General features: G+C 39.9%; 1 protein-coding gene across 4 annotated transcripts in view; it reads left to right on the top strand.

The window, feature by feature from the left end:
* Positions 1 to 16,102, top strand: part of LOC135485916 (transient receptor potential cation channel subfamily A member 1-like) — a 30,174-nt gene that overhangs the window by 6,863 nt on the left and 7,209 nt on the right. For 2 of the 4 annotated variants that reach the window (XM_064768303.1, XM_064768299.1), the window contains 14 exons: positions 626 to 885; positions 1,301 to 1,451; positions 1,723 to 1,887; positions 2,483 to 2,683; positions 4,700 to 4,734; positions 4,999 to 5,090; positions 7,472 to 7,604; positions 7,990 to 8,067; positions 8,266 to 8,405; positions 8,950 to 9,131; positions 9,741 to 9,824; positions 10,643 to 10,818; positions 13,141 to 13,256; positions 14,396 to 14,600. In XM_064768303.1, the coding sequence (XP_064624373.1) occupies positions 626 to 885; positions 1,301 to 1,451; positions 1,723 to 1,887; positions 2,483 to 2,683; positions 4,700 to 4,734; positions 4,999 to 5,090; positions 7,472 to 7,604; positions 7,990 to 8,067; positions 8,266 to 8,405; positions 8,950 to 9,131; positions 9,741 to 9,824; positions 10,643 to 10,818; positions 13,141 to 13,256; positions 14,396 to 14,600 (2,018 nt within the window). Of the gene's footprint in view, positions 1 to 625; positions 886 to 1,300; positions 1,452 to 1,722; positions 1,888 to 2,482; positions 2,684 to 4,699; positions 4,735 to 4,998; positions 5,091 to 7,471; positions 7,605 to 7,989; positions 8,068 to 8,265; positions 8,406 to 8,949; positions 9,132 to 9,604; positions 9,689 to 9,740; positions 9,825 to 10,398; positions 10,572 to 10,642; positions 10,819 to 13,140; positions 13,257 to 14,395; positions 14,601 to 16,102 lie in introns of all 4 variants that reach the window. The other 2 variants (XM_064768302.1, XM_064768301.1) reach the window with 2 other exon arrangements.

The following is a 16,102-nucleotide window of genomic DNA, read 5'->3' as shown; positions in this document are numbered from 1 at the left end:
TCCGAAGTGGCATTTTCTATGGGTAGGTATGGTTACATTTAACAATTGATATTTACAATGCCACTTGTTTCAGCCTATCCACGTCTCCTTTTGGTAAGGTCTAATTTTGCGACTCACAATTCTAACTGTAACTTTTGCACTTGTGACTTTCTTTTTCAGTAGCAGAATATCATTATGTTAAGAGTATTGGCGGGTGTATTGGTTGTAATGTTCTCATACATTTAGATATTATTTACATACATAATACATAATATCTGGGCGGAAATTACACCAATGAAAAATTGTCATGATTGTATTGTAAAATGTTGCTGAAGATGAATTCTAGGTAATTTCAAAATCGATAAAAAGTAAACCCCTTTTCGTCAATCGCAATCTAGTCACTACAGGCTTCATAAACTCCTTCTGGACTTTGAATCAATTCAGATGGGCAGTAGTTGGAGAGAAAAAACTCATTCATGTCCATGCTAAACCCTTTGAAAAATATTTAAATTTTGTTCAGACTTTTAATTTGCCGACCGTGGCATTTATCTAATTCCTCAAAGAAGTATACTGCTCGAAGACATTTGTCAACCTTCTCTCATCTTGTGACTTCCCGGCACCATAAAACTTCGTTTCTCTTCTTCAGAGGAGGATACCGGCGTAGACAGACGGTGTACCGGTGGGAAGGGCCTCGCCGATATTGAGGAGGACTTCATCTCCGACAGTAAGAGCACAAGTCGTCAGATGGTTGTCGCTAGCAACCGCACGCTACTGCAGTATTTTGCCCGCCTTGGCGGCACTAGTAACTACGATGAATGCATAGATTTGGACTTTGTTGAATCCCTCTTCAAAAATGGTGCTCGGATTGACTGTACGGATAAATATGGTCAAACTATCTTCCATGAGGTAGGTATTCAACTGGCAGTCGTTATGGAACAGCAGTGATCATCCGGGTTGTATTTGCCACTCAGAAAAGCCGTTTTCACGGTGCCAAACCAATCTAGATCTATACGAATTGGTCTTGGTCGATCTACCGTGTAAAAGCGCACAAATAAAAATGTGATGTGGTCTGGTCTGGTCTGGTCTGGTTCGATGTACATGCTTTCGTCATTACAAGATATGTACATAATACTAGCCAATACATTAAGACGCATTACAGTTAGATGTGATGACCAGTGCGCATGCATATTTGAAAACGGGAAAAAAAACCCGGGAACATTTTTTCCAGCTTCTGATACAAAGTCCTCAAAGGAGTATAGTAGAACGATCCCAATTGCCAATCGGAATTCACCTTCTTTCCTGCTCTTATTATGTTTTATAGGTGGCTCGAGCGTGGCACGTTGATGTGGCCAAGTTCTTGATAGAAAATGGTGGCGATCCGAATGTCGCTGACTCGTATGGGCGGACACCTCTCCACGTCGCCGCAGCTGTGGACTATGCTGATATGGTCAAGTTTCTCATAAACAATGGTGGTAAGTTGTGCACGTTAGGGTCCGTTAATTTTGACCAGTGCAGTAGGGCCTTAAATTTCATGAAGGCAAATGTCACTTAATGATTTGTCCTGTTAAGCCAGACCTCAACAGAATAACCTTACATAGTATCTTTGTGTTGCTGGTTGGTAGTACTGGTCATTGATATGTGGAACACACTATTGACTCTTTTCATAACGTGTTTCTTGGTTATGGAAGTCTTCTGAATTATTCACCAAAAAGCACCCTTAACGGATGATGTTATTCATTGTAGCAAATAAAGAGATTCGCACGAAGGGCGAGGATCAAACTCCCGTCCATTTCGCAGCAAAGAACGATGCCTGTCAGTCACTCAAGGCCCTCGTAAAGCTGGGGTGCGAATATAAAATGGTCCGGGATTACAAGAAGAGGACACCAATACAGGTAGCTGCGGAGCTTGGTAGGTTTTTTTACGCAAGACATTTGCACTTGAGGTGTCCGAGTTGCATCCTTTCTATATTTTTCAGGAATCATAATTAACATTGTACAGTCCCAGTCACAATTGACATACCCTCTGCTTTGCGTCAGCTGCACACAGCCTACGCTGTAGTGTTGCGCATGCTGCAATCAGCTTCACACATTGTCGACGAACCTAGTGTGCGAAAGGTGCGTAGAAGTTAGGGTCGGAGCATTTGTGCAACCTATGCATTGTGCATTACACAGACGAATTAAGGGGTCAGATATGATAGAGTGTCAGTTTTGATTGGGACTGTAGTTCCTATGAATTCCTTCTTTGGTCACTGGTGTGAATGGTTCTTCAATTACAATTTATCGAGAGCCTATTATCTAAGCATCTCGAAATTGGCAGTCTTCATGGGCCTCCATAATGAGCATTGATTTATGTACATGTACATTGTTTGGCACTGACTCTAACTGAGCTACTCATATAGGGATGATTGAAAGGTGAATTGCAGACACTATAAGAATACTGCGCGAGCGTCTTATCCTAGTCACTAGATCTCAGACGTTAATCGATATTTACTGTGTTTTTTCAGATCGAAGCGAGACGGCAGGTCTTCTTCTGGAACTTGGTTCACCCGTCGGCGTCCAGGATGACAGCGGTCAACCGTGCATTGTCTGGATGATATCCAAGATGGCGCCCGTTGCTAAGGAAGCGCTCAACCAGTTTCACATAACAGACCGAGCCAATAGAAAACAGTATTATTACTTGAACCATTTGGAACCGAAACCACCAAGTAAGTTTGATGGTTGGTTGATCCAAGAAAATCAGTTTCTACTGAATATTATTATTGCTTGAACTGCCGTACTTGAAACAAGAAATACCAAGTAATTTTGGTTGTTGGTCACTTCAAGAACATTTTTTTCTGTTGAATATTATCATAATTTGAACCAGTTGAAATAAGTTTTTGTTGTTTTTCGCTTATTTTCTGTTAAACATCATTATTACTTGAACCATTTGGAACCCAAACCACCAAGTTTAGTTTGATTGTGTTCAATTTTCAATTTAATGAGTCGACTCCTCCTTTATTTTCTATTGAAGAGACAGCAGGTATGATAGTGTTTTCCTGAATGATCACCGCCAGCAGATACAATCCTAGTCACAATTGACATCCTTCCTGGTTTGAGTCAGTTACGCGCAACGTTGCGCGTCAACGCACCAATGATGCACTTAACGGTCTATGTTTTGTGTGTACTATTCGCCACCTACGCGCTGGGTAGCGCTTCATTGGCGCGTCTGTTTAGGGCTGAATTTAGGGATGAACCCAATTGTGATCTGGAAACCACTTTTAGATCTCATTCATTTAACTGGCTTTGATTTTTACTCTGGTTTGCTGTTAATAGCCAATATTTGTCCATAAGGGTGTGCTTGGTGGGAGTGGAGCAACTTCACACACATGATGTCACGCAAATTCAGTCATGTTGTCTGTCCGAAAAAACAAAAAAATCTGATTGTTTCTTGCGCTATAACACAAAGATTTCATCACCTCAGACGCCATTGACCGTTCGAACATCTTCAGCCAAAAGCTTTCATCTCCGATGTCAATTTGTATTGAGACTGTGCATGAAAAAAATGTGATCAAAACTCCTGAAGAACTAAAGTCTACTACCAAAAGGAAGTCGGACAGCCATTAGAATGGCATTGTTTTCAGCGAACAGCATGCTCCGAAAATTATCAGTTTCACAGTGTATATAAAAAATGTCCCCTTCTAGATCACGTGTGAGAATTGCTTGATAAATGATATTGACTTCTCTTATATATTCATACCTCTCCGGTGATAACAACTTCTTTGCTTTTCCTGAAACTGTGTTATCTCCAGTGTGCTTGGCTTCCTAACTCCTAAGACCTGTTGCATTTCCTGCTGCAGCAAATCAACATACGGCCCCAGTAGGTTTTGGGTGATCCAAGTCATGTGTGCATTTTGTGCAAGCTTGGTCGTTCATGTACTTAAAGCTCCTTCAACCGATGCAATTTTAACAGTGCGTTGGTCAAGAATTAGGGAGGTTGAGATAAGGGACTTATCACATACCCTTTATGTTTACGGATAGAAATGCGCACAAAATGCGTCCTCTTTCTACAGAGTGTTATCCGTATACGTATAAGGATCCTTGCTTGATAAGCAGATATTCTCAACCTCCCTATTGTCTTTTGCATCAAACTGATGAATGACTTGCACACTGGCCAATGGGGTTCTTGTTGTATTAGAGGAAGGAAGACTCTATTGACTGTGTTATTTGTTATGTTGGTGTAGCAAGTGCACATACTATGGTAAATGTGGCGGAGATAAATCCTAATTTAGGATAGACGTTCTCTTCACCAATTGGAATTGGCCACAATTGACTCTTCCTTCCTGTAATATAACAACATCTCTAATTGTCCAATATTGGTTGAAGGCTTTTTGCTTAAGCAAGTTGAGTTCAGGCTGAGTCTGATTCAATTTGAAATAATTAAATTTATGGTGCAATGATTTGAAAATTTAGAAGACAAACTATGAAATTGTAAGATCAGCGATCACTGGCTGGGTAACCTTTTCAGCTAGGTATGCTTTAAAGTCATCTGTGAACTAATTTTTATCGGGATGGACTGCAATAAAGCTACACCTTTGGGGAAAGGCACCCATTTTAGTGGATTTGGGGAACTTCGGTAGGGCCCAAAAATTGTGGCTGGTAATTGCCTGTTGAACTGATTGGGACCTTTTTAAAGTCAGGACAGGTTTACCGCCCCCCTCTTAAATTGTGCTCTTTTTTTCCAGAGGACCTCGACAAGAAAACCCATGCACAAACCGCAGTAAGTATGATTGCACAATTGAATAACTTTATTTTAAACATGTTAAACATGTTAAATATTGATAAATTTTGTGTGATATATTTTTGAATCGTTGTTTTGTTTCCTGTCTTGGATATTACATTTAAATATTATCTTGAAGCTGAAAAAAATTCATCTATTTGTGGGATGAATGAATCTGCACATGAAAATAGGAGTCCTTTGATCAAAATGTCACATTTTTCCTATTCAGTAGTTTTATTGTCTCATCATCATCTTCTCCCATAGCTTGAAGTTATCACCTGTTACAAGCAGTTTGATTTAGTCACGCACCCTGCCGTCAAGAGACTTATCCATGTCAAATGGAAGCGATTTGGACAGTAGGTCTTAGTCAGAATTTTTTTCATAGATTTGCATGACCCACATTGTAATAACGAGTCCTTCTTTTTTTTAAAAACGCAGGAAAACTATGTTGAACTTTCTCCCTTTTGACTACCGGGTATGCAGATGAACTATTTGATGCTGTAGACCGGGTATACTTGGTTGGGATTTTAGTTCTCTGTGACGTAAGCCGGGTATACTCGGTTAAACTGTAAGTGCCCTTGCAACACTGACCAATCTCTGGCCAATGATCTTTTTTTAAATGAATGAGGCGCCATCTGATATCATCTCTGAATATCATTCAATCAGGGTGGAACTTGTTCGGGATGAGAAAACTTTCAAACAATTATATCGACTAAAACAATCTTTGATAGATGGGCTAAAAACAAAGCCATTAGTTATAAACATTGATCAGGCTTTGTGTTGGTACAACGTATGTTAAATTTGAAAAAAATTGAACAACTTCAGATATTCAATAAAATTGTTGGAAAAATATTTCTGGGGCAAAATTATGTTGTTTTTTCATGTGTTGCATTGCAACAAAAATTATGTTGCGACATCAAAGAGTTACTATTGCTATTGACCTGTTGAGGTATTTTGTTTATGGTGTTCTTAAACTTGGAATGTTCAGCATAGGTTTACCTGAACCTTCACCTCGTGCTTATGAGTAACCATGGTGACAAGCTAACATTGTATTTCAGAATTAATGTGTTTAATGCATGATATTTTGGACTGGTATGATAAGTCCAAAACATTGTGTTTGTAAAAGCTAACTGCATTCTGATTTAACTATATCATAGCTGTTTTACAGTCATTCTTGAGAATACTGGTTTCGCCATCAGAAATTCTGTAGTGCCAGTCATTGGTCTGTGGCTAAAGGTACCCAATGCTGCGTGTCAAATGTCTGATGCATGGTGTTGGGTTTTCACAAACCGTCCTCTTCATGGGACCAGAATGTGTGATTATCAAACAGTATTCTTCAGAATGATTGTATGCATGGCTTTATCCCGTCCTGCTAATCTGCCTGTTTCTAAGCGTGCTGCTGGGTCTCTCTATAGCTTCAGGTGGCAGTGCAGTTCAGGCGCCATGACCTAATAGTTCATAGCGCCTTCCTTCAACTCATCAAAGTTAAGTGGAGCAAATTCGGAAAGTGAGTAAAGGCTGTGGTCTTCGATTCAAAACAAGGCTGTTGTGCACTATCTCGGCAGGACCACACCTTCGATTTGACAGTCGCTTTTGTGTTATTTCGAAGTCCCTCTCTCCAGATAAGCACCGTTCTGTCATCAGTGCACTATCTCGGCATGACCTTAATTGATTTGACAGTCTATTTTGTGTTTCTTCGTCGTCACCCCTATCCAGATGAGCACCATTCATGTAGCAGAGCTCTATCGTGGATTTGGCTTCCCTGTTGCATTTATGATATCACCGGGAAGAACATCAGGCCATCAATTTAACTTTTAGTGTCAGGGTTTCTGTCAAGCTGCATCGCTTCATGTTGATATCCTGTTACTCTCCTTGGCCCAGTTGCTCCACCAGCATAAGCATTAACCTGGGCAGCTAGTCCAAATGCTGCCTTTGAAAATGAAAATTACTGAAGAAGATGAAAAGGCTTTGAAATTGAACTTACGCTGGCATTTGTCTGGCTAATTGAGCAACTGTGGCCTGAGTTATTGTGATAGCAGGCCACTCACTCACTCTTCCAGACCTGCGGCTGCAGGCCTGGAACCTTGCCGAGTTATGTGTCAACATTGTCACTTGTCAATGGAATGATGTCTCTTTGCACGTACATTTAGTCTGACTCCATATCTTGGCAAAATTCAAACTCCGCTGGTTAGAGGGCTGATCTGGAAAGAATTGCCTTTACGGCACAACATTGACAACCTGCTTATATCAAAATAAATGGTTGAAATTTATTTGTATTTTCCTTTTCTTGTACTGACTGTACTTTGTCATTTTTCACATGATTTTTCACATGATTACAGAACTGGTCTTCCAATCTGATATCTTGATGGGCATAGACACAATAGCATTTAGTTTTCCTGTAGATATTATAGATATACATTGGGTGCTTAGGCTTGGAGCCACAAATACAAAGTTTTAACATACAGTGTAGTAAAAAATTGTGCAACTTACACTTTACAGCTAGTATGTCCTGATGTAGATTGCACTGAAGACGTATAGTGTAAACTGTGAAATTTTTGTGAGCGTTTAATTTCACCATTTCGGCAAATGCTCTGTCCAACTCAAACTTAAAAGCACACCATTTTGGCAAATGCTCTAGCTGTCAAACTCAAACTTAAAAAGCACAAAAACTTAAATTAAAATTTGTGTCCTCTAAATCATGTTCTCATCCAATGCCATTTTAAAACTTCTACTTCAGACTCGGTGCCTGGTCAAACTTAATCTTCAACTTCGTCTTCATCTGTCTGTGGACGGCTCTCGGCGTTTATCCCGACTGGAAGGAGAGGTACAAGTATACGTTCCCAGAGGACTCCTGGAGGATCATAATGTGGGTGAGTATAAATCTGACAGTTGATACCAATTGACATGATTAAGGGTATATTTTCAGTTAAATAACAAAAATCAGTTGAAAATTTAGTTGACTTATGATATATTATTCGGTAATGGGTTTTGTGTACATGAACTAGCCTCGTGACATTCAGATAGCAGGGTCTACGCCAGCAAGATTGTCCCGTCGATAGGTTCGAGACATTTACAGGCACATTGGTGTTAAGTCAAACATCTTCAGTTTGGATAGATAGTGGATGTGGAAACACCAAGTGGCCGAATAAACAAACAATTTCTGGCCTTTGTTTAGAATTTGTACGTAATAATCGACCGGTCTTAGATTGGTGAAAGTAGAGTATATTGATCCTTATTTTGCATGCTTGGTTTCAGATTGCTGCTATTACCTTGACGATGTATCAGATTGTGTCAGAGATCTTGGAGTACAACAATTCAAGGAAAAAACATTTGGTAATGATGTCAATTGTGACTTGGACTGTAACTGATCTGTTATTTTCACTTCATTTCGAAGACCTTTACGTCAGCTGGGGGGTCACTTTTGGAGGGTCTGAAGGCCTGAGGGGCTTGGAAGGTAATATTAAACATTGCCAGAGCGTAGTTAGTACACACTCAAATCTGCTGAAACTTGGCATTTTGCTTTAAATCTAGGCTTGGAAGGGTTGGCGGGAAAAAGAGTTGGATCGCGACAAGAACTTCTGCCACCCGCGCTGGCCAGAAGAGGAGGAGTACATCTTGCAAGAGAAAGATGAACTGGATAAGGCAGCACCGCAGTATGCGAGTGATTGGTGGTAAGTTGATACTTCCAATGCTGTGATAACTCGGACAAGTCACTTTGCTGCAATTGTAGTGTCCTTTTAGTGAGATGTAGGACTGATGCTCCCCTGCCAGACCAAGGAAAAACCCCCATTGAAATGAGACATGATTTGCATTCAGTGGGTGCCTCAGTAACCCAAAGGCCAATGTCTCAAATCTTACAAATCAAGTGTAACAGCTTTAATGCCGAAATATTCATACCCCGTTGTAATGAAATCTTACAAATCAAGTGTAACAGCTTTAATGCCAAAATATTCATACCCCATTGAAATGAAATCTTACTGATCAAGTGTAATAGCTTTAATGCCAAAATATTCATACCCCATTGAAATGAAATCTTACAAATCAAGTGTAACAGCTTTAATGCCAAAATATTCATACCCCATTGAAATGAGACATGATTTGCGTTCAGTGGGTGCCTCAGTAACCCAAAGGCCAATGTCTCGAATCTTACAAATCAAGTGTAACAGCTTTAATGCCAAAATATTCATCAAAGTGGTCAAATTGTTTCTTTTGTAGGAATATCTTCGACTGGGTCTGCTACGTGCTCCTCCTCTCCTGCATCGTGACCCATATAGCAGACGTTGCCCTGCCGGTCCACTCCGTCCTGCTGGCTCATGCTCACATCCGCATCATGTCCGTCAATATCATCCTTCTGTGGCTACGACTCATGAAGAACGCGCGAGCATTTTCTCTACTAGGTAAGCTGCTGTCATTGCTTTAGTGCATCAAAAACCATACTGCCTCTTCCTTTAGGCCGAAATTAGCAGACACTTGTAGCTATTGTATTCTGCTCAGCATTAATATCTGGAAGGTGTCTGAATATTCTTACCGGGGTTATATTGAACATGAGATAGATCCCTCAATTTGTGACCCACCACGACAAAATGAGTCGCATGTCGCACAGAAGATGAGCCTAAAATGACACCAGGACATAATAGAAGAAATTGATATGCTCCGATTTTACAAAAGGCAGACAATGGTGAAATGAACAACCAGTCTGTCTCAACCTGTCAAGCTCAGAGCGACATGCGACCTGTTTTGTCATGGCGGGTCACATTTGTCAATCAAGTGTCCCATTCACGAAAATGTTCCTGACTTCTATTCAATATGCCAATTTTTCTGTGATCATGTAATATCGAGCTCTATGTTATATGTGTCATAAATATTTCAGGACCATTCATTGCTATTCTGGGCCACATCTTGAATGACGTCTTTAAGTTCATTTTCCTATTTTTGGAATTCTATATACCCTTTGGTGAGTACCATTCATAACGATTATCATATTGTGAAAACTTCTGTTATTTCAGGGCCATTCATTGCAATGCTTGGTCATATCTTAAATGATGTAGTCAAGTTCATTTTCCTATTTCTGGAGTTCTATATACCATATTGTAAGTACTGTAGATTTTAGCAGTAGTACCTTAGCTTTCTTCTACAGTGAGTGGTTAAAGGGGGACACGGTTCATATTTTTACTGGTGGGTCAAGAAAATAGAAATGCAGCTCTACCTTGTGATACCAAATTTGGTGAAACTTGGTATTGATAGTGTTTGTGTATCTGTCTACATTACAACAATGTTGAAATTTATAAACACAATGTATTTGCACAATTAGAAATTTTCAAATTACCGATTACCAATTTCAGTTTTCTAATGATCACTGGGCAACATCAGTTTTTATGGACCGATCACATGACGTCGTTTGTCCAATGGGGTGTGGGGATTTGCGATGGTCGATAATTGTCCTTAAGGAATTTGGCGAGTTTTACAAGATTTTTCGTCAGGAAAAAATTGTCATTTTAATGACATTCGATTGAGAGCAATAATACTTTAAAGACTGTATGCAGTCTTTTCTAATTTCTGTAACTGCATTACATTGAAGCAGTCAATGCAACTTGTCACATTTATGCTGGCCGACTGACGTCTGAACTTCCCTATCTACTGTGTCATTTTTTATCATTTTTATAGTGTTTGCATTCTGGATGATACATGGGGGCGTTAACACTTTGGATGTGTACCTGCTCAATCCACCATTGAATGATAGCGTTGTTACGCAGATAGCGATCCCAGGATACGCGACATTTGGTGAAGTTTTATTCAGCGTGTATCGATTGACTCTTGTGGATGATTACCCGTACGATGTGAGTGGTAATAGTTGAAATGCTTTGGCAGTTTGCTAAGTTTCGCTAAGCTTACCTTTTGTCGCTTTCAGTCTGTGCTTTCTGGATGACTCTTGGAGGAAAGAACACCCTTGACCATTATCTCTACAATCCCCCAGAAGCCAACTCGACTGACATCATCCAGATTGAGATCCCGGGTTACGGTTCCCCAACCGCCCTCATGTTTAGCTTATGGAGACTAACCTTGGTTGATGATTACCCATATGATGTAAGCATATAACACCTGGCCTGTTGCTATATCATATGTGACCCGGTCAAGCAAAACTAGTCACTAAATGTGCCTATTTTAGGTTTTGAGTCTTAATTAGGTTCAGGTTCAAGTTTACTTCGTGCCTTATATTTGCTCTAGGGCTTATTCGAGTCTAATTGAAGTCTTAATAAAGTCCAAATGAAGCCTTATGTTTTTAGAAAGCCTTATTCGAGCCTTAAATCGAGCTAAAAGTCTTGTTCGAGTCTAAAAGTCTTGATTAAGTCTTAAATAATACTCGCTTTTCGAGCAGGGATGTCGCGCTGAGCTTGGCAGGTTGAGACGGACTGTTTGTTCATTTCACTATTGTCTGCCTATTGTGAAATCTGACTACATCAATTTCTTCTATTATCTGCTGGTGTCATCTCGGCTCATCTTATGTGCGACGTGCGACTGGTTTTGCTAGAACGGGTCACATAAATAGTGTTGGCTACAATTAAACAACCGCTCCTACCACATGCATGTGAAAATAAGAGTTCAAAATACCCTCCCTACCTGCACAGCCCACCCCAATGGACTGACAAGTACTGACAACACATGAAAAACAATATCATTTCACATGTGTTGTCAGTAGACTTGTGTGTTTGTCAGTCGATTGAGGGGTGTCACTAATAGAGAGGTTTTATTGCTGTATATAGACTGCAGCCATGTCAACATCAACACAAAGTTACAGGCTCCTGCACAACCAACCTTTGTAAACTTTAGCAGAAATAACAAATTATTTTCAGACTAAGTTACAAGTAAACATTTGATATAAGGAAAAAGTCAAGAAAAATAAGAGTTTTTTAAAGACGATCTCGCACTACCAGTGCTTTAGCCCTTACATTTTCATTGCTCGAGAAATGTACCTTTTATTAGCTCACCTCTTAGCAGAGGTGAGCTTATCCCATACCGTGGCGTCCGTCGTCCGTCGTCGTCGTCGTCGTCGTCGTCGTCGTCGTCGTCGTCGTCCGTCGTCGTCCGTCGTCCGTTAGCAGGGCACGTTTCGTAACTGTTAGAGCTATTGAGTTGAAACTTGGTACACATGTACCCTTATGTAATGACACCTTGGAGACCAAGTTTCGGTCCGATTCGTTTCATGGTTTGGCCACCAGGGGGCCAAACGTTAAAAGTGAAAATATGCAATATCTCCCTTAATAGTAGTCGGGAAATTTTGAAAAAAATATGGTAGGTACTTCTAGCAAAGGTGCATCATATATCCTCCGGGTTTTTGATTTGACCTCCTTTTCAAGGTCACAGAGGTGAAATAGTGTAAATTGGCCGTTAGGATGTAACGGTGGCACGTTTCTAAACTGCAATGACTATTGATACCAAATTTGGTACACATTTACCCCTTAGTCAGGTGATCTCAGGGACCGAAGTTTGGTCCAATATGATTCACCACTTGACCACCAGGGGGCAAAATCCAAAAACCTTAAAAATGTGATTATTCCTTAACTTCTTGCCCGATTGCCACCAATTTGATATCATGGGTACATCTCACCACCATACAGTATATGTCACACAGGTTTTTAATTTGACCTTCTTGTCAAGGTCACAGAGGTCAAATGGCGTAAATTCGCCGTCAGGCCGTAACTTTGGCACGTTTCTTAACTGCAATGACTATTGATCACAAATTAAGTACACATGTACCCCTTGGTCAGGTGATATTAGGTACCGAAGTTTGGTGCGATCTGATTTGCCGTTTGGCCTCCAGGGAGGGGGCCAAATCCTAAATTCTTCAAAATGCCATTATTCCTAGTAATGACTTGCCTGATTGGCACCAATTTTATATCATAGGTACATCTAATTCTAACAACCATTCAATGTGTCACCCGGGTCTTCTTTGATTTGACCTACTTTTCAAGGTCACAGAGGTCGAATGTACTGTAAATTGGCCATTTTGGGGAAATTGTAATTGCTTGGACCGACATCAAACCTAACACTACATGACACAATACCATGCCCTTTATCCATCTTTCCTCCACATGAGGTGAGCACAATGGCCCTGGCCATTTCATTTCCTCCCAAAAGTGTGGCGCAGATCAGTTGCTATTTTGGCGTGATGAACATGCGGACAAGTGTCCCTTTCAGAAACTCAGGTGTGACATGATGTATCAATTGCTCTGATACTGCCTATTTTACCTGAGTCTTGTTGTCATTTTGGGGTCATTGTATATTTTTTGAGCTATTTTAAGTCACGAGCATTACATGTATATGCAAAACTGTTGGGTAAAAAGGCTGTTGACCTAATTTCTGGACATATATGCTTCTTTAAATGAATTTATCTCAATTCTTCTGTAGGAAATGAAATCAGTCGATCCCATCATGACGGACATTCTTGTCGGAACGTGGTTTGCCCTGTCGGCTATCCTGTGCCTCAACCTCTTCATTGCTTTGATGTCGGATACTTTCCAGCGGTTAGTATGGATTTTGTTGCAAGTTCATCTCACAGACGTTCAAGACAAAATCATCTTTATAACAAGAGAAGTGGACTGGATTTCTTTTGTCGTAGTATCCTTAAGTTAGTTCTTACATGTTAAACCTTGGCCCAAACAATGGTTCCTATAGGTACTAAAGCTGCCCAAATTATTATTATAGTCAACTCAACGTGCTAAAGGCTTTTCTTATAGGCTATGCTTTCAGTTGGTAAATTTGTAAATATCTTATTGCCAATAGCTGAACAGCCGAGTCTAAAACTTGCTCAAAGATGAAGTTTATGTTTGGGTTTCCATTTTGAGCCAATGCTGTATATTCCGTGCTTTTATTTGAATGTCAATTCGACCGCCAATTTCAGAGTGTATGATAATGCCCTAGCCAATGCTGTCATGCAGCAGGCCATGTGTATCATGGGTTGCCAGGATGGCAGCGGAATTTCCTTTATGTGGCGAAAGCGTGTCAAACTGTTTGACGATTACATAAAGGACACATGCTCGCCTGAGGCATTGTACTATGATGATGACATGACCCCGAATGAGGATGAACAAGTCAGGAAGGTCACTTTTGCGATCAAGGTAAAATTATAGGCACCACTACGACCACAGCCTTGGTGTCTGTGTCTTTATGATATCACAAAGCTTCCTCGGACTGATGGTAAACCAAAGTGCACATTTTACTCGCACCAGAATACTACTATGCAACACAAAAAAAGATTATATACTTTTGATTTTGAATAAATCGAAAAATATGAATTCCACTTTTACCAAATTTCTACCACATGTAGCTGAGATAAATATTGATTAAAAGAGACACTAAGATGATATTTTTGAAAGTGTCTATCTTGCAAAACAAACTTAAATATTTTCAAGACTGGAAATTTGACTGCAATGGAGAGGCATATCTTTATTGCCTTGTGCTGTGTTTTACCATCAGTCCTAGTTGGATCAACCCTTTTTCATCTCTTCACCAAATCCTAAAGTGGTTGTATCCAGTAAAGTTCGAAAATCAGCACCCTCATGACTTGTGTCACGATTATCTGGATACAGCCACTTCTGAGGATTTTCCATCATTTAACCTCCGTGTGTGTAGCCTAATTCCCTTTTGACCATTAACTTTCCAGAGTTTACGACAATGCGCACGCCAATGCCGTCATGCAAAAAGCTATGACGATCATGAATATACAAGATAATAATATGTCCAGAAAGCGCCGATTTGCGTTCATGCAGTACATTCATGAAAACTGCGCACCGCAGAAGGAAACTTATGACGACGACTTGACGTCGGACAAGAGCGACGATCTAAAAAAAGTTGCATTCCAAGTGAAGGTAACGGAGCGCCATCTATATTGTATAAATTTACCTTGCTTTATAGAATCGATGTCTCGCTTATCGCTTGCTTTATGTTGTTGTATGCTTTGCAAATATCAGAATAAACATCGTATATTTCTGTATTTGATGTAAGAACAACAATAGTATGAATGCTCTTGGATGAAAAATATTAATTTAAAGAGACAATATAGGCAGCAGCTAGGCAGGCAAGATAAAGTTACACGAAGTCACCCAATAGGGTTCTCTCACATCTCAAAGTACGTCGAAATGATTCACGCTTGTACGAGGAATATATTAGTGCTGAATCGGACATGACCTAGGGCCCTTACTGTGTATATTAGTCACTTGAAGACGGCCAAACTAGCCCCTCTCCTCCTGCCTATAGTCCCCTTTAAAGATTGCTGTTCATATTTTAGAGCGACACGAAGTATCGCGCGCATTTACTAATTTTCAGAATTTTATAGTTAAGCTGCATGTACCTCCAGGTGTTCTAATGATAATGAAAGTAATTCTACCTGTATAGCGCACAATGCCCAACACATTAGGCCTCTGTGATATTTAATATGCATTGCTGATGATTATATGCTTCATGAAGTATGTCTGCACCTAACCAATTGAAAACATAATCATAGTAAAATTGGGGGTTTAAAAACAAACTTTTTAAAGGTAAGTTATTGTGCTTCTACATGTGACTTTAGCATCTGTGACAGTGTACATGTAGGCCTACTAACAAATTTTCTGAGGTTTGGCATTGTCTTTATATTCAGTGCAGAACACCAGTAGAAGAAGCCAGTGTAAGAACAACAAGTACAGTAGAACCTCTCTATTAAGGACACCCTCGGGACTGGAAAGTGCTGTCCTAAATAGAGAGGTGTCCTGATTTGAGAGGTCAAATTGAATGAAAACAGCCAATTTGGGACCAAACCTAGTGTCCTTCATAGAGAGGTTGTCCTTAATAGAGAGGTGTCCGCTAAGGGAGGTTCTACTGTACATCATTATGTTAGACGTCCCAGCTTCTGCATATCATTGATGGAATAGAAAGATTAAACCTGGCAATGTTACTTTACAGTGTGTGGTCAAGATCCTTTGCTTTGAATTAGATAAGCCTGTCAAGGTCCAAAGTCAAAGGGTTAATGGTCGAAATTGCATGCCTTCTTACATATCCTTAGCCTCATAGCATAATTGCCTAAGTCATATTTTGGCCAAAATGTGAACATTTTATGTCTATGTCACTTTTCTGTGTTATTCAAGCATTGTTTATTTATTTAATGGTTTTAAAAATGTTGAGACATCTGTTATAAGTTTTTGTTAAAGTTCGAATAAAAATTTCCTAAGCGTTGTCTAAAAAAATGGTTCTTTAATTTTTCTCAAAACCTTCAAAATAAATATGAGTTAGACAATTATGCTATGAGGCTAACGATATGTCAAACAATGCAGTTCTTAAGACAGTGCCCACTGTTCAAGATCCTTCTCTCCAATTTGATTCATATGGGGAGGTC

Source organism: Lineus longissimus, chromosome 4, assembly GCF_910592395.1.
Source record: "Lineus longissimus chromosome 4, tnLinLong1.2, whole genome shotgun sequence".
Classification (NCBI taxonomy): domain Eukaryota; kingdom Metazoa; phylum Nemertea; class Pilidiophora; order Heteronemertea; family Lineidae; genus Lineus; species Lineus longissimus.
This window is presented reverse-complemented; position numbering and strand designations above follow the sequence as displayed.